The 18,768-nt window shown below is 44.7% G+C and overlaps 1 protein-coding gene across 4 annotated transcripts; it reads left to right on the plus strand.

The window, feature by feature from the left end:
* The first annotated feature begins 173 nt into the window (after window positions 1–173).
* pcdh10b (protocadherin 10b) lies at window positions 174–18,086 on the plus strand. 4 transcript variants are annotated; one of them, XM_071457882.1, is made up of 5 exons: window positions 174–3,050; window positions 4,137–4,195; window positions 4,404–4,510; window positions 13,296–13,453; window positions 17,891–18,086. In XM_071457882.1, exons 1-5 carry the CDS (start codon window positions 702–704, stop codon window positions 17,942–17,944), a joined length of 2,727 nt encoding a protein of 908 aa, XP_071313983.1. In that variant the 5' UTR covers window positions 174–701; the 3' UTR covers window positions 17,945–18,086. The 4 variants fall into 4 exon arrangements, with proteins under 4 accessions (XP_071313983.1, XP_071313982.1, XP_071313980.1 ...); XM_071457881.1 differs by having other exon boundaries at window positions 191–3,215; XM_071457879.1 differs by having other exon boundaries at window positions 191–3,215; window positions 13,296–13,667; window positions 17,891–17,997.
* The last annotated feature ends 682 nt before the right edge of the window (window positions 18,087–18,768 follow it).

Raw genomic sequence — 18,768 nt, forward strand, 5'->3', positions numbered from 1 at the left:
GAGGGAGGCAGAGAGAGAGAGGGAGAGATAGCTCTGAGAAACAGTGAAGGGGAGATGGGCCGAGCGGACGTTGACAGGCAAACCCACCGTCCAATCAGGAGAGAGCTATCAGCGTGATTTACAGCCGCGGGGGCTGAGAGGGGGAGGTGCGATGCGGGGAAAAAAAGCAAATTGTTGAGTGAACAGCATCAGTAGAGTGGAGTGGAGGAGACCGCAGTGAGGGAGCAGGCTGCCAAGAGGACACAGAGCCAGAAAAACAAAGAGGGCCAAATCTGACATTTGTTTTATGATTAGGGACCATCACAGAATAAACATGAATTTCGTATTTTTCTAATATGGATTATGATTTCTTTTCTTCCAACTCCTTCCCAGACTGGCTTCATCACTTCAGCGGCATTGCGCTTCATTGGAATGTGCGCTGTAGCATCTCCGGGACGCAGCTGAAAAGAAAAACTGTGGCGCTAGAATAGGAAAAAAAAAGCTTCTGCAGTCATTAAAACTGCTTATTATTTTCCCAAATGTCTCTTTTTTAATGGGACAGATTTTTTCCGGACGCCTTACACATTTTTGGAGACTTTTACGCATTTTGGAGACTTTTACCTACCGACTGAAATGGGTGATGGAAATTGACATTTTGTCCATTAACAGGGGATAACAAGGTTTATGATCTTTTTTACCGAAGTGCACTTGTTTTTCCGGCGATGATTGTGCTTGTGATTGTCCTGTGTATCACGGATGGAGTGCTCTCTCAGATACGCTACTCTGTGCCCGAGGAGGCGGACCATGGCACCTTCGTGGGGAATATCGCCGAAGACCTGGGACTGGACCTTACCAAACTGGCCTCTCGCCGCTTCCAGGTGGTGCCGAGCTCCCGTACACCGTACCTGGAGGTGAACCTGGAGAATGGCGTCCTGTTTGTCAACGAGAAAATCGACCGGGAGCAGATCTGCAAGCAGAGCGCCAGCTGCCAGCTCAACATGGAGGTGTTCTTGGAGAACCCGCTGGAGCTGTTTCGGGTCGAAATCGAGGTGGTGGACATTAATGACAACCCACCCAGCTTCCCGGAGACAGACATCACAGTGGAGATTTCAGAGAGCGCCACTCCTGGCACCCGTTTCCCCCTGGAGAGCGCATTCGACCCAGACGTGGGCTCTAACGCTTTACGCACGTATGATATCACAACAAACAACTACTTCTACCTGGACGTGCAGACCCAAACGGACGGAAACAAGTTCGCGGAGCTAGTCCTGGAGAAGCCGCTGGACCGGGAGCAGCAGGCGGCGCACAGGTACGTGCTGACCGCGGTGGACGGCGGTCAGCCTCCGCGGACTGGCACCGCGCTGCTGGTGGTCAAAGTGCTGGACTCTAACGACAATGTGCCGGTGTTTGACCAGCCCGTCTATACGGTGAGCCTCTCGGAGAACGTACCCGTGGGCACGCTGGTCATTCAGCTGAACGCTACCGACCTGGACGAGGGACTAAACGGAGAGATCGTGTACTCCTTCAGTAACCACATCTCCGGCCGCGTCAAGGACCTGTTCAGCATTGACCCGCGCACCGGGCGCATCGAGGTGCGCGGAGAAGTGGATTTCGAGGAGAGCAGCCTGTATCAGATCTTTGTCCAGGCCAAGGACCTGGGACCGAACGCCGTGCCCGCGCACTGCAAAGTGCTGGTCAAAGTCAGCGACATGAACGACAACGCGCCGGAGATCACATTCAGCACCGTGACCGAGTCCGTGAGCGAAAAGGCGGCTCCTGGTACCGTGATCGCGCTGCTCAGTGTGACTGACCGGGACGCGGAGGAGAACGGACAGATCCACGTGGAAATCCTCGGCGACGTCCCGTTCAAATTAAAGTCCTCCTTTAGGAATTATTTCACCATAGTGACCGACGGGCCGTTGAACCGGGAGCAGGCGGACTCCTACTCCGTCACTGTAGTTGCGCGGGATAAAGGGACGCCCTCCCTCGCCACCAGTAAGTCCATCCGAGTCCAGGTGTCAGACGAGAACGACAACGCGCCCACATTTACGCAGCCCATATATGATGTGTATGTGACAGAAAATAATGTGCCAGGGGCGTACATACACGCTGTCACGGCCCTGGACCCGGACATCGGGCAGAACGCACTCATCAGCTACTCCATATTAGAGTGTGACATCCAGGGCATGTCAGTCAAAACCTATGTGTCAATCAATGAGGAGACGGGCTATCTGTACGCACTCAGGTCCTTTGATTATGAGCAGCTGAAGGATTTCACATTCATGGTCCAGGCCAGAGACGCGGGCACGCCGGAGCTCTTCTCCAATGCCACAGTCAAAGTCATCATCGTGGACCAAAATGACAATGCCCCCCTGGTGCTGGCCCCCGTGGGGAAGAATGGGACAGCCAGGGAGCCTCTGCCCCGCTCAGCTGAGCCGGGCTACCTGGTGACCCGCATCGTGGCCATGGACGCGGATGACGGCGAGAACGCTCGACTGTCCTACAGCATCCAGAGGGGCAACGAGAATGGCATGTTCAGGATGGACTGGAGGACGGGTGAGCTCAGGACGGCGAGGCGGGTGTCAGCCAAGAGAGACCCCCACCAGCTCTACGACCTGCTGATCGAGGTGAGAGACCACGGCCAGCCGCCGCTGTCCTCCAGCGCCAGCGTGCTGGTGGTGCTGGTGGACAGTGTGGCTGAAGGCCACGGCAGCGGGGACCGGGGAGGCACCGCAAAGGCCAAAGATGGCACCCTGGACCTCACGCTGATCCTCATCATCGCCCTGGGTTCTGTCTCTTTCATCTTCCTCCTGGTCATGATCGTGCTGGCTGTGCGCTGCCAGAAGGACAAAAAGCTCAACATTTACACCTGCCTGACCAGTGACTGCTGCCTGAGCTGCAGCTCCTGCTGCTCACAGCAGAGTCGGGCCCGCAAGAAAAAGCTCAGCAAGTCAGATATCATGCTGGTGCAAAGCGCTGTTAACGTGAGTGGAGCCGGTACAGCTCAAGTCCCCGTGGAGGAGTCAGGGAGCTTTGGCTCCCACCACCAAAACCAGAACTATTGCTACCAGGTATGTCTGACTCCAGAGTCTGCCAAAACCGACCTCATGTTCCTAAAGCCGTGTAGTCCGTCTAGGAGCACAGACACGGATCACAACCCGTGCGGGGCCATAGTGACAGGGTACACAGACCAGCAGCCTGACATCATATCAAACGGCAGCATTTTATTAAACGAGGTAAGAGTCCTCTCATACCCTACGGTTTAACCCCCCACCCTCCCCCCTCCATCCAGAGACCCTCAGCATGTCTAAAGCCTGATTCATACACAGGATCCCCCCCTGAGACACATGAAGTCTGCCTGTTTGATAACATTTAAATACATTCCTACGTGACAGACAGAAAATATGCTTCATCCATATATTTTCCCTTCAGTTCAGTGGCATGCCTACAAATGGCTTTTACTGAGTGCTAATACACACAGCAGCTACGCCGCACCATCCCCTGACTTATTTCAGGAAAGGCATTAAAGCAAACAATGATTAGACCACTGGTTGCTGACATGTTTCCTTTAGCACTCCTCAGGGAGGTCAGCTGTGAAACAGCAATCATTGCATGTTCATCCAAAGTCTTTGAAATGATAATAATAATAAAAAAAAGAAAAATATCAGAATAGAGGAAGTGTATAAGCAAAATGTATGGTGGCTCAGAGCTGCTGGTTGCTGTGGGTGCGTGTGTGTGTGTGTGTGTGTGTGTGTGAGAGAGAGAGACTGGATCCTGGGGGAGAGGAGTGCTGGCATTAAGCATACTGGTCACAATGTTGCTGAGTTGCACTAGAACAAAGATGCGTCTCTTGGCTGTGCCAGCTCGAATAGGTGCACTACTTTATCTTGCGCCTTGGCAACATATCTGTAGAGCCCTGCTCATTCCAGACCAGTGGGAAAACACAGCTCTTCAAACACACGCTTGTCACTCGAGATGAGTGGTATGTGTAATGGTTGATGGTTGAACACAGCACAGGTTCATTTTATAGCCCCCATCAACATGGCACTGTGTGGGCTTGATGGTGGAGATGTTTTTTTTCCTCTTTTTCTTTATGCTAATCATGTTACATAGGGTGCTCCAGAAACACACACTGAAATCCGCCCCCTCTCTTTCAGACCAAACACCAACGAGCTGAACTCAGCTACCTGGTCGACAGACCAAGACGTGTCAACAGGTAAATATGGACATTTTCACTGCAACCTCTCCGTTGCACACTCTGTTGCATCCACCTGTAATAAACAGTTTGCTCGCTGATACACTCTGCCTCATTACTGTGATGATGCTCTGCACGATGAGGTGGACCAGGAAGGTTAGAACTGCTGTTAGCTGAGGACATCAAAATGCTCAGTGAGGCTTTGATCCGCTTCTCTCTCTGGTCTCAGCTCGGCGTTCCAGGAGGCAGACCTGGTCAGCTCCAAAGACAGCGGCCATGGGGACAGCGAGCAGGGGGACAGCGACCATGACGCCACCAATCGAGGCCATTCCTCTGGTAAGAACTGGCTTTTTATGCAAGCATGTTTTTTTTTTATTTGATGTTTTTTTTCAAGCTGCCTGTCCAAAGGGCAAATCAGTGTCTGTGTGGCGTCTAGAGGCCTGGAGTAGACTTTGCTGTTTAGCATGTGGTGTAGGGGGTCCAGGAGCAAATTGCCACCCCTCTCTCCACTGCTCAAATCTGGACTCTTCTTGCTCAGATGCGGCTTATTGTGTAGAGCTGGAAAAAAAGAAGGAAAGCTGGCGTCACACATGGCTAGAGTCAGCATCATGTACAGCATACCAGTGTGTCCCACAATCAGCTTTTCTGATGATGGCGTTGCATTTCTGAGACATTCTGATTTCCTCTCCAGTGCCACTCTTGGCTTTTCCTGTTTCCCCCCTTCAAAACAAAGAAGAAGGAAATAAAGCCTTCAGAATGGCAGAGTCAGACCCTTTAATGGGGAAATGTTTGGTAACATCGGGGCAGTGTGGTTTTCGGACATGTGACGATGTAACGTGGGCGGCGCGGAGAGCGGACCCTGCTGCGGCATCAGTAAGTAGGTGGCAGCGTTAATGAGGAGCCTGCTCCCTGGGAGCCGGGCCCCTCGGTGCTGGAGACCACTCGACGGGACGTGACAGGCTTTTAAAGGAGCGCTGGGATGCGGACCAAATAGGTTGTGGCAGTAGCAAACAGAACAGGCGATTCATCTGTTCATTAGATTAATTAATGCATTCATTCATGCAGTTATTCTCCGACTGCCCCCCCCCTTCCCTCCTCACTGACCATATTCTTCCATACCCATCCTTTTTTTTTGAATCTTCCCTGGCTAAAGGAACCCATGTGAGATCATACAATAGGGCCCCACTGAGTTATGAATGGCGGTTTTATGTCTTCATTCAGTGGCGGGCCTTCTGTGGATGGAGCCTGTCATCGTGTCTGGTCAGCCGCAGCAGGGGCCCTTGCCGTGCCAAATGGAGTTTTCCTGCCACTTCCACTGTTACTCCAGTAGGCTGGATGGGTTACACAGACTTCAGTAAACACAAACACACAGAGCTGAGCCCTCTTCACACAACAACACAGCCGCCCCCCCCCCTTTTTTTTTTTAGCTCTAATAGGCTCAGAGTTAGACCTTCACAATGACTTCAGGTTTTTCTTTTTCACCACTGTGGAGCGTTTTTACTCCTAATCGGGGCTGAGCCAGCCCGCTCCTTCATGTGGATGGAGATGTCCTATTTCAACCACATTAGCATTTCTTGTGAAAGCTGCCAGCCAGAGTTCACATTCTGTCATGAATAGCGGCACTTTTTTACACAAGTGGGGGCTGGGTGTCCTTTGAAATTTATACCTGGAGTTTTGGGAACAATAACAAAGCAAGACTTTTTTTGATCGCTTTACTTTTTTATCATTCAACAGAATAAAAGCTCTCAAATGTTACAGTTGTCGAACATAGTGTGATAAAAGGAAACTAAATAGAACCATGACTCATTCTCATTCTATGTGTGATAGATACATTTTAAGTTACATTTTGAGGTTCAATATCTTAATGTGGTCTGGCCCTTGCTTTTACCACTGTGGCAGCTCAGCCAGCGGCTGTACGTAGATGGAGTCGTCCTATTTCAGATGCATTAGCATTTTGTCTGAAAAACCTGCCAGCTCTTGTTTTTAACAAAAGATGCAGCACTGAAAAAAAACGCTGCTGGTCCCAGTAGCCCCAAATAAGATAAATCTGGCTGGAATTTATATCAGGAACTATCTGACTAGAGACAAGGTCAACGAGAGTATCAATCTAATCAGACATTAAAGGTCCCATATTGTATAAAGGTAGATGTCCATGTGTTTGTGATTATAAAGCAGGTCTAGGTTCTATATTAATACTGTGAAAGTATCAAAGCCTCAGTCCACAGAGAAATGCACACAGCCTGTATTCAGACGCTGAGCTTTAAAACCAGCCGTCAGGACTTCTGGAACTTTGTGATGTCACAACAAAACAGCCATGCCCCAAGCCCCGCCCACCTGCATCCACCATCCAATTTTGCAGTTTCTCTGAGTGTTTACCTGAAATCTGCTATATTTTCATTCAATCACTCAGAAAACAGTAAGCCAGTCAGAAGAGAGGCTCAGAGTCTATCTTCCTCTGATTGGTTCACCGACTTGTTGTTACTAGAGCTCCAGAGAGAAGCCTGAGGAGATGTTCAACTACACTGAGATGATTTCTGGTTTTTAAAACCATAAATATATCTTCTCGTGGCTATCACAAACAAACCATTTAGATCTGTAAAATATGGGACCTTCAAACATTAGCTTTTGTTTCTCTGGTGCAGTTTTTGCAACTCTGCAATGTGATTTCAGTTAAGATGTATCTGATCAAGCAACTGATCCACTCTCAGGGGTATGGTCACATTTCAGGTGGAACCACTGAAGTATTGAAGTTCACATCTGCCTCAGCTTTATTTTTTCACTGCTCGGGCCGGAGCCAGGCAGCTGCCGTACGTTCTGTTTCGAGTGTGTTGGCGTTTCATCGGCAGCCTCTTGACTTTTCATACAGTCCCACTCTCACACAGGAAAGTATGCCGTGTTGTGTGTGCAGTTGTGATGCAGTGACAACCCCAGCACCCCCCATCCATGCCGACTTTGAGTACCCTTGGTGTGGTAAATAGAGTACAGTTACCACCGCTGCAGTGTTATCAACCAGCTTAGTGCCTTCAAATAGATTATTAGCTGTGCATTAAGTCTTTGTTTGATTAGGATAATTGATAGTGTGGCTTAGTGTCCCACAATGCTGGAAAAAGAACCCTGGCTTCATTCTGCGTGTGCTAATTGAGTTTGTCATCGGCAAGGGTGCAGTCGAACTGTGTCAGTGTTTAATAGATGCTCGTGTTAAATAAACGTGTGCATGGCATCCATCATGACGCTGCATTAGCCACTTCTCTTGACTTTGACAGGAGACTGTATGAATACATCAGTGGGGGAGGAAATCAGGCTTCTCTTCCTCCTTCCAGAGTGATGTTTTTGTCCATGTAATCAGATTTATGGGAGCATATTGGTTTTTATGTTGCACTAAATTTGTTGAACTATAAATTAAAGCGTCAGTGTTACACGCTGGCAGAGGAATACTCCACTGAGATTTGTTTGAATGTGTTTCTGACTGCTGGAAACAGTACTGGATGGACCTGTTTACCCTCATTGCCCCATATTTTTTATTTTATTTTATTTTTTTTACTGTAATTGTTGTTGCTGTCCGGCCAATATTTTCTGCAGTTTCAGACTCAGTTGTTCCCTGATCAAAAGCTGCTCAGTTCCTCCACAACAAGGATGCACTCACAAAGAGTCCAGAAATTACCTGTAACAGAAATATGAACAGGACGAAACTCAGCAAAATATATGCAATAGGCCTACATGCTGTGATCTGGGTCTGAATTCACACCAATTTTACTATATATATATATATATATATGTATATATATATATATATATATATATATATATATATATATATATATATATATATTTTTTTTTTTTTTTTTTTTTTTTTTTGTTGTTGAAATGACGGATTGGATCATTTCGGATCCATTATGGAGAACAAAGCCCTTGTTGGTCGGATCAGTGCCAAGACTGTTTTCAAGGCATTACAGTGTGCAGTGGAGAGTGACAGAGAGCGTGGCAGAGAGAGGGGAGGATTTGCAGCAAAGGTCAAATGCAGGATTCAAATGAACCAATGCTGCACATCATGTGCCATCACACACTGCAGTGTGTGGATGTACGGTGCAGTTAGAACAGTGACGATGTGTTGGCACCGTCATTGTGCTGTGGATGGATGTTTTAATGTGGTGAAAGGGGATGAGAAATGCATAAATCTTGTACTTACCATTATTTATATTGTAGCTGCTGCTCCTGTTATTTCTATCACACCTACCACTGTTACCAACACCACTGCTGCTGATACCATTTAACATATTAATGTAAAATATTCATAATGTGTGATCACAGCAAATGTGATCCTCTATTTTTCTTGTGAAACAAAAAGTCTCAGTTCTACCACGCCACTGCAGAAACACAATGTAAAAAAACATGCTGGAGACTTAATAGTGTAATTGTCGACAAGGTTATAACATCAAATAGCAAAAGGTTTCTGATTCTATCAGTTTATAATGAGTGACCATGGTGGAAGGACTCAGATCCTGAGTAGAGATATCATATTGTAAAAAAAATCAATGAATAACTGCAAGTATATTCCTTCATCCAGTTGACTTATACATATTCTCAGTCTCATGTATTTTCCCTCTTACCAACATATACTTTTACTATCATCCACATGTATTTTGAATTTCAGACACACTGATTTAATATAACAAAGGGTGCTGATGTAAAATCAAACAGCATGAATGTATGAACACATGTTTGTAAAAGAAAGCATGTTGTGTATGTATTATACCCTCACATGCATATATTCACTGTGATATATTTCCCCTCCGACAGATATTCAAGTGAAATAGCTCAACATTGTATTTAAGCACAGTACTTCAAGGAGCCAGCTGGTTTACTTGATAAATGATTTAAGGGATTAATTAGTTATGAAAACTGATTAACAACAATTATAATAATTAATTAACTAATTTCAGTTAAATGTATTTCAGTCCTTATTCGACAATATTCAGCAGCAGGAGTTTATAAATGCCAAGGCTTCTGAGTGCGAAGGATGATTCTGGACCTCGGTGCTTTGACAAGTCGCAGGTTTTTCTGGCTTTTTTTTTTTTTGGCTGGAAGGTTTTTTTTTTTGGTTGCTGGGTTAATGTGAAGTTGTGGAGTTCTCTGTAGTGCCGGTGCTGAGAGTGAGCTCCCAGTTAAAGGTCATTCTGTTCATTCTGTGAGGGGCACACTTCCTTGTGAATGAAATCATGTTGGAATTAAAATGCTCCTCATTGGCTGCTGCCGGGCCCCCCCAACCCCACCCCCCAGGACTCACTCAGTCTGCAGCCTATGGCGTCGCCCCCATTTCCCCACCCTGCTACATGTGTAAAGTGCATATTATCAATATCGTCAATGTCACGCACTTGGAGAAGATTGAGTCAAGACACTTATCCAATTCCTGACAACCCCCCCCCCCCCCCCCCCCCCCACACACACACACACACACACACACACACACACACACACGACCTCCTCCCCAAATCCACTCCCATCTCCCATCCCTGCTGCCGTGATGAATTCCTCCTTAGGCCTGCAGTTCACGTTATCACCGTGGTAACAGCTCGCTGATCAGTAATTCATTTTTCAGACCTCTGCATACCAATTACCAAATGAAGGTTATTATGGAGACTTTGCGTTTGCCCTGTGTGAACGCCAGGCAGAATGCTAAGATGAGGAGAGGCGCGAGAAGTAACGAGGGTCAGCACGCTTCAAGTTGGCTTCCCCTCGCTGCGTGTCCTCGCTGGCCTCTTAGCTTGTGTTTGACTTAGTGTGATATGCGTTTTTGTTTTTTTTTTTTTTTTTTTTTACCTCCCCTGTTGAAGTGGAGGGCAGATACTGTTACCCTGGAGCTGCCCCAAGCCTCTTCACTCGGGCTAAATGTTTGCTCTGGGTAAAAAAAAAAAAAAAAATCTTGGAGAACTATGCAGCTAAGAGTTAATGACATTACCCACAAGCTTTATATACATTTTAAGCACGGCTCGGCCTCCATGCGTGTGTGTAGTGAGAGGTTCAATTTTACAGTTGAAATGTTTTTATCCGCCTGATTCGATAGACACTGTCTAATGTGCCAGGGGAACATCTAATTTTGCCAAAATGTCAAGAAATATCAAGATGTCTTGATCTGGCTTTATGGCTGAAATTACCCTCCCTCTGTTTCTCTCTCTCTCTATATATCTGTGTGTGTGTGAGTGTGTGTGTGTGTGTGTGTGTGTCTTATCTCTCTGGCAGAGTCTAAATGCCACATTTCCCGTTCCCATTTTGAGAATTAACACAGCATCCATTTTGTAATGGAAGCAGAACTCCGTGTCCTCCTTCTGCTTTATTTTTTTTTCTTTTTGCTGCTTTCACTGCTGTGTTACCCTGCATGTCCAGGTGCTCAGATACCGTATGTCTGCACGCAGTGTGCCTGCAAACCCCCCCACACCAACCCCCCCAGCCCCCCAATCAAGCTACAGTAAGTTGTTTCCTCCTCTGTAAGAGGCCGTATTAAAACATAATGTGATGGTATATTTATGGCATGTTGGTTAATATTTAATAAGAAGCCCTCTCCTCTCGATAGGAGACTGGGCACTTTTCCAAGCTGTTAGTGATGGCAAGCCAAATTAATCCGCTTTGTAACAAAGCAAATTCCCTGTTTGCTGACTGCTACAGACACACACCACAAAACGCACTCACACACTCTGCTTACTGAGACGGCAGCGGTCTTAGCCTGATCAGTCTGTATTCAGAGGGATTAGCAGCAGATAGCCCGAGCTGGACAGTACAGATTTTAGCCTCAAACAGCGACTCAGACACACACACACACACAACAAGCAGACTTAGGCTGCGAAAAAACATGCATACACAGGATCTAAGCCCCACTGCAAAAAAAAAAAAAAACATATGGGGCGATGAAAACACAATTTGGCTCAAGGCTTCCACTCGGCCTAAATAGCTGTGCTGTTCCCGCTCACTCTGTCCCCTTTAACTCGCTCTCTGACAAAGGGTGATTCTCTCCTGCCATTAAAAAAAAAAAAAAAAAAAAAAGCAGCCTGACAAATAATTACATCCACATGAAAGTAAGCATGCCCAAACTGGTTTTTTATTCATACCTGCAACCAGCCTTTCATGGGGGACAATAGGGTTTGAAAGGGGGGTGAGACTGAGTCCCTGGGACAGGGGCCGGCTGGTAATCCAATATCACTGAGTTTGTGGTTTAGTTAATCGAATGTCCAGGATAAAGGGGCACTGGCTTTGAAGACTGCACCAACCTCTCAACTCGTGCTAACACACACACACTCTCTCTCTCTCTCTCTCTCACACACACACATACGCACACATGCTTTGGCTTTGTTGTGGAAATTCCACCCACCTATTCTTTTTTTTTTTTCTTTTGTACATGTATGCATGTCGACGCCTGCAGCTCACACACAAACATCCAGTGACCTGTGACATTTTGTATCTGAGATCACAGCGTTGCAGCACAGGTTACCCGCCTGGTGATCCAAACACTGACGAAGGATCCTGTAGCCACCATGAAGGATTCTTTTTTCAGGGCGTTTGTGAGATATTAATAACCTGGGGGAACTTTACATTGTGCAATTAAGACCTTGAAATGCAATTTAAATGTACACATACATTATACATAATACTTAGACTACACATGAGTAATCAGAACATGACAGCCTCTAATCATTTAAAGGTTTTAGACCTCGGTGACCTCAATATTGCTCAAATCCAGGCGACGGGCCCTGTCTGGAAAATGAATCCTTTACCTTACATAATCACCTTTACTAACTGGCTGTTTCTTTATTTTCTATGTCTATTTCTTCTCTGTTTTTCCATGCACAAAATTCACAGTGTATTCGAATCAGGAACAGAGGTTTTTTTGATGGACTGTGGCTCAGTAGAATTGTTTTTATTAACTTTCATTAACTTAGAGAATCCATAAATTTAGAGAATGAAGACTCACTGGTCTGCTGTTTTCACATGCTGTACATGTCCCGAAGCCCTTTGAGTCAAATTTGTGACGCTGTAAATACAATTGACGTTACTTCCCTGTGCATCCATGTCCTGGGCTGAGATGTATTTCTAGCTGCTGACTCCTGTTGAAATTCAAGACAGAATCGCTTTTCCCTCAAAAGCCCAGTGTCCCCTTAAATATTTTACAAAATAAATTAAACTGTGAAACAATAAGAGGAGTCCTTCAACCCCCGCTGCCCCCTCTCTGCAGGACAGAGTTCAGATTGTGTGCTTGAGCACTTTTGTAAAACTCAAGCCTTGAAATTGTTCAAGAAAAAAAAAAGGACAAAGGTTTCAGCAGTTTCAAGGACACAAATCTTCATCTTAAGCAGTCATTTATTACATTATTTAATAAAAAAGGCTCTGAGTCCAGGGTTCAAAATCTCACATAGATGCGTACGAGTACCTCATGTCGATATTTATATAAACTACTATGTTCATTTGTGCCTCCACCCTGAAAAGCTCTGAGGTGACGCAACAGATACAAAAAAAATTACCCCTCATCATTCTCTGTGCTCATGTCCGAGCCTCTGTATGTGCTGTAGATGTAGTGTGTTCCTGCATAAATGAACTCTGTTTCACCTGTTACCTGACTGAAACAGACGGTTGTTTACTCCCCTCTGTTACGTGACAGTATAGATGTCTGCAGACACTGTACATATGCTGTGCTTTCAGAATAACAAATCTCCATAATCCATATTTTATAAGCTGATCGCATGTAGACTCCTGTAGTTAATAAGCACATATATGAAGTATAGCTGATGGATAAATGTGGTGGACTTTTGTACAGTCGTTTCCACTGAAATGCAGTGAAGTAGTATAGTATAAAGTACCATCAAATGAAAATAATCATGCATGCTTCTACAGAGCAGACCACAAAGTCACTGTGATCCACTTTTTTTTTTTTTGTGCGGGCGGTGTAGCTCTTAAAGGTGGTGGAACAGAAAGCTCTGACTTGAGGAATCAAAGAGCAGGTAGCATGAACGTTTTGTGGAAAAACTCTGGATGGAGTTACGTCTGTCTGTATGTATTGAAGTGCACTCGCACACACAGGCTCCATGTTTTCTGACTGTTCAAGAACTTCAAGGTCTTTACCCGTGTTTTTGCTCAGGTGCCGATCTGTTCTCTAACTGCACCGAGGAGTGTAAGGCCCTGGGCCACTCCGACCGCTGCTGGATGCCGAGCTTCATGCCCTCTGACGGGCGCCAGGGTCCGGACTACCGCAGCAACCTCCATGTGCCTGGCATGGACTCTGTCCCGGACACAGAGGTATTTGAAAGCCCAGACCAAACGGCCGATAAGTCATTCTCCACCTTTGGCAAAGAGACGCCTCTCAGTCATCAACACCAACACCTCCACCATCACCACCACCACCACCTTCTCCAAAACCATCACCTCAGCCACCACCACAGCTCCCTAGAGAGGAAAGAGTTGGAAGCATTTCTGCCTAGCTCCCAAGCACCTTGTAACCCAGCTTATTTAAGTGAGTATTGTGTTGTGCTCGGGCCTCAGCAGCCAGCCCAGTCTCTGATGTGGTGATCGAATTAGGTGAAAAAGAAAGGATTCCAAATTCAATTTTCTCCCTAGATTGGCTGGCAGAAGGAAGCATGAAATTCATTTCAGGTCCGACCCCTGTTCTCTCAGCCCTCTTGTCAGAGTGTTTAACTAACTCTTCCCTCTTTGTCAAGCATCTCCATTATCTGTGACTGTGATGATCTTATCTTCCTTCACCTAACATTTCAATTCATACACACACACTGCACAGACACACGCACATGCACAAGCACACACAAACCTCCAGCACTGATTGGCCTGTGGGCCTCTCCAAATGAAACATGCCAAAAGCAATTATGCTCTATATGGTTGCTTTGATGTGGATGGAGATGTTAGCATTAAGGAAGCTCTGTCTCATTATGGCAAAATGGTTCCTATAATATAAAAGACACTGGCCCTCTCACGGAGCCCAGCTGTGAAAAAAGGCTGTTTTTAATCAGCGAAGAAGAACAGCAGGCAGTGAGCTTAACATCTCATTCTCATTCGACGGACGTCATTGCATTGGAGCTGAGGATCAAAAAAAAAAAAAAAAAAACAGTTTTAGATAATTGAGAAGAGTAGAAAAAAGAAGGGAAAATTCACATTTCCCAAGGAAATGCTCTTTCTTAAGTCTCATTCAAAGGCCACAAAGAGATACATCCTCAATCACTGCAATTTGGTGATAATGCTTAATTATAATTTTGTCAAGCAGTGCCTGAAGAGGCCCCCTCTCTCATCATCTGACACAGGCTGTCAGAGCCATGCTGCTTCCCTAGCGCCATCATTTCAAACCACAGCATGCTGTTAGTAACAGCAGGGTAAATGCCTTTTTTTTCCGTTTAATTAATGTTTTATTCATTTGCTCTGTTTTTTTTTTTTTTCTGATCCTTTTTATCAAAAAGTTATGTCAAGCAACCAACCAATTGTGCACATTAGAATTTCATACTCTTTATGAAAGGCTGTGTTCTGGCACAGTTCGTACTGGCAGCGTCGTCACAGAGGATGATCAGCGTGTTACAGTTGACTTTATATAGATACTGTTTGTGGCTCAAATCGGAACCAGGATCAGAAAGATTTTGAGCTTGTGAAGTGTAGTTTCAAATCAACCTTTGTCTTTGTAAAAAAAAAAAAAAAACTAAGAAAAAAAAAAGAAAGAGACTGTGAGTGAAATCTGTGAACAAGTCAGTGGTGAGGTGACACAAAGACATTGTGAAAACAGAAGTATTTCTAAAATTCCCTGTGACGCTTGTTACAGATTGTTGTTTACAAGTCTGAAATTTGACCCTGTCTGATTTGACAATGAGTGTCGGCGACAACAACAACAGCACAGGCTATTCCATGACCCAGCTGGGTTTAATTCCATTTGGTGATGCTGTAGAAGATGATGGTAAATATTTAATGTGCTGTGAACGTATGTAAACCCACCTACCTGCCCCCGTCACCCACAATGAAAATCAACGACACCTTCCAGACAACTGAACCATCTGCCCTCTGACCGGACTCTGCTTTGTCATTGGACTGACACTGTCAAATCAGATTCAGGTGTAAAGACAGAGTCAAAATTCATACTTGTAACTTCAGTGTCACACACAGTGTAGGAACTTTGAGCACTGAGTTTTTTTTGTCTTTGTGTAACCTCACTACTGATATCATTTATTAACACTTTATTCACATGTATCTCTTTTTTTCTTATTTACAAATATAAATCTTTTTCTACAGATGCATAATTATTATTGTAATTTTACAAATACAAATCTCCTCTACAAACACAGTTTTTTTTTTATACTTTTTTACAAATATAAATCCTTTCTACAAATATAAATCCTTTCTACAAATATAAATCCTTTCTACAAATACAAATCTTTTCTACAAATGCAAATCTCTACACATGCACATCTTTTACAATTACAAATCTCTTTTTTAACAAATACAGATTTTTTCTACACATGCACAAACTTGAATTCCTCAAGCAGATTTATTTTACAGATTTAGACGGTTGATTTACAACTACAAACTTGAAAAATCTATGTGAGTATTTTGACCCTAACTTGACCCAGTACAGTTCAATCATTGCAAGCACAGTTTTCCTTATGATGAGGAATCATAGCAATAATGTATTTCAGCTGTATAAGACGAGCACCTGTCAATGAAAGTATTTAAAACAGTAAAAAAAAAAAAAAAAGAAATAAAGACATCAATGAAGCATAACAGTTGTGGGGATTTAATCTGATGCGGCTTAATAAGAACCATGTCACTATCATCTAAATTAATATGAGATGAACATAAAGTGTTAGATTAATGGAGGAAATCATTATATATAAAAAATGTTGCAGTTGTGACACAGCATTTTTGACAATGAAAGAGTTTTACAAGTGCAAGAGGTTGAAAAAGAGAAGGGTATGATAACAGGTTATAATAACATTGTATTGATCATGGGGAGGAGTTGGGGTTATTGCAAAAGTAATGAGGAAATATAAAGTAAGAAGTCAGGCATTAAAACTGTAAAGAAACTGAAATTAAAGCCTATAGCTGATAACACTTAACATGATGTACGACTGTGTTGTTTAATAACAAGAATATATCATCGACAACTAATGGAATACGAGATCAACACATGAAGTGCTCTAATTATGTAATTATTGAAAGGTAAGAACACAGCTGTTGTGACGGTGTGTTTTTGACAGTGAACGTTGACCATGTGATAACAGATAATGATAGCTGAAGTGGACCGTGGCATGTGAAGAGAACATTATATTAATTATGTTGGGGAGGTTTCAGCGGTGATTGAGCAGCATGAGATGAGCATACCAGCAAACTACACGCTGAAGTATGTCAACGCCATCAAGTGGGACGGAGAAATAATAGAACATGTAAAATTAACTAAATAAAATCATTAAGGCTGTGTTGCTTGATGAAAGGAATGCAACACTTTCTAATGGAATACTGAATATTCATTTAGTCTAAAAGGCTAAAAAAAAACCTCACCTGAACATGTGAACGTCACCTAAACAAGAGATAAGCTATTCAGGCTCTAATATTTCTATTTGAATTTCCAGTAACAGACAAAATATGAAAATGTGTATTTTAAACCTGATAAACTCCTGCAACCAAAAATAAAAACAATCAATCAATAACAATTAAAAGCATTTGAAATGATTTTCATTTCTGAGTTTCCCTTCAGTGCACTTTTCAGCCTTCACTTTGAAGGACCTTGTGTTTGTTGTGTGCTGCTCCGGCTCTAATAGTTACCATGGATGTGCTTATTATGCGCTTATGATGCAGCACTCGAAGTGAAGAGCTCCCAATATTGCTGCGTTTCCCAGGAACACCGCCACTCATTCCTCTCTCAAAGTAGATTACTGTGGGCCTTATGCTAATGAGTGCGGGGGTGGTGGTGGGTGGTGGATAATGGCAAAGAGGGAACAACAGTCAGAGGAGAGAAGAGGAGAGGGGAGGGGAGGAGAGTGGGGGGGGGGGGGGGGGGGGATGATGATACCAAGACTGCTGAAGCTCCTTAATCTGATCAAGTCAGTCAGTGATACACAGAGACTCTTTTGTCCTGGGACTTGCAGGCCTGGGCCTGGGCCTGGCCTGGGGTCGGGTTGAGGGTGGGGTGCCGGGGCGGGGGCAGGGGGTGGGGGTGGGGGTGGGGGTGGTGGTGGTGGTGGGGGGGGGGGGGGGGGGGGGTTGTGATAGCCAGAGCTCAGTGATTACAGACATCAAACTCAGACAGCACCGAGGCAGGGGACAGAGACGGGAGGGGGGCCTGAATGAGAGGCTGCACTCCAGCCCGTTTGAGCTCAGCCTCCCTCTTTTGTTGCTGCCCTAAATAAACTGGCCGTGCAGTATTCACCAGCTCGCCCACCGTCCGATGCCACTATTCCCATAACAACCCCCTCCACCCATCACATACATATTCATGCATATATTATCAGAGTCATTTCACAAGAGTGAACTGAAACAGCCCAGATGAGAGGTGCGACACTTCCTGCCCCTTGTTGTGCACTAATTCTGTGTGAATGAGGCCATTTAAGCACTGGGTTACTTTCTTTTTTTTTTTTTTTGTTTTCTGTCATTTCTCGCAGACACACACACACACACACACACACACACAGTGACACAGACACACACTCATGCAGCTAATCATGTTGTGTTTTTCTCTACTTCTTACAGCGAGGAAAAGGGTTTGCTAGCTCCTTTCGCGTGGACATATCGGAAACCGCGTGACTTTGCACAATCATTCCCCGACGACCAAGGCTATAAAAAAAAAAAAAAGAAAAGCAAAGAAGCATTGAGTTTTCAGTCCATTTTGCCCTCCTCTCCCTCATCCCTCCTCACCCAGCAAAAAATAAAAATAAAAATAAATAAACACTCATGACTACACACAAAATGAGAGACACCCCCCCCTTAAGGAAGAGCTCCCTCCTCTCTGGAATTCCTCGGATCACTGCCGGGCTTTGGAGGCACCCCTCTCTCGGGATTAGGAGACGGTTGGACCTGGAGGAGCGGGGGTGGGACGGATGGGTGCAGGCAGGTAGACAGATAGCCTTACTTGGGAGGACACCATTGTCTCAGCAGGACTGAGAAACTTAACAGAGGAGGAAGAAGAACAGTGATGACGGAGAGATAAAACTGGTTCACTGATCTCACCGTCCTTTTCCAATCTGTGTGTGCCTGTTTACAGCACTGACGTATACATCTCTGAGGACAATAAAACCACACGAGGACTGGATATGTATACTGTGTAAGACAAACTGAAAACGACAGCCACCCAGAGAAATCACCACTGAGCCCTTTAGGCATTTGTACTCACAGAGACGCCAAATTGTACAGGAGAATCTTTGTGCATTTCAAAATGCAATACCACACTTTTAGATTTTTCTATTCTGTTTATGTGGTCTGATCTACTTCAAACTTTGTAAGAAAAGATTGTGGGCAGGATATATATATATTTTTTGTTTTATTTATGTCATTTTTGTTAATTTCCATGTCTTGTTCTTTTTGTTTGCTTTGGATTTGGTTCGTTCACCATATCGTGGGCTTGGACAGTG

Source organism: Trachinotus anak, unplaced genomic scaffold, assembly GCF_046630095.1.
Source record: "Trachinotus anak isolate AG129_WGS33_773 ecotype Australia unplaced genomic scaffold, CSIRO_AGI_Tana_v1 ptg000021l, whole genome shotgun sequence".
Taxonomy (NCBI): domain Eukaryota; kingdom Metazoa; phylum Chordata; class Actinopteri; order Carangiformes; family Carangidae; genus Trachinotus; species Trachinotus anak.

Bases quoted from the DNA above. Each gene is read 5' to 3' on its own strand.
- pcdh10b (XM_071457879.1), top strand. From the start codon at position 702: ATGATTGTGCTTGTGATTGTCCTGTGTATCACGGATGGAGTGCTCTCT. The intron at 3,216-4,136 runs GTAAGAGTCCTC...CCTCTCTTTCAG, and splicing joins GCAGCATTTTATTAAACGAG to ACCAAACACCAACGAGCTGA. The intron at 4,196-4,403 runs GTAAATATGGAC...CTCTGGTCTCAG, and splicing joins AGACCAAGACGTGTCAACAG to CTCGGCGTTCCAGGAGGCAG.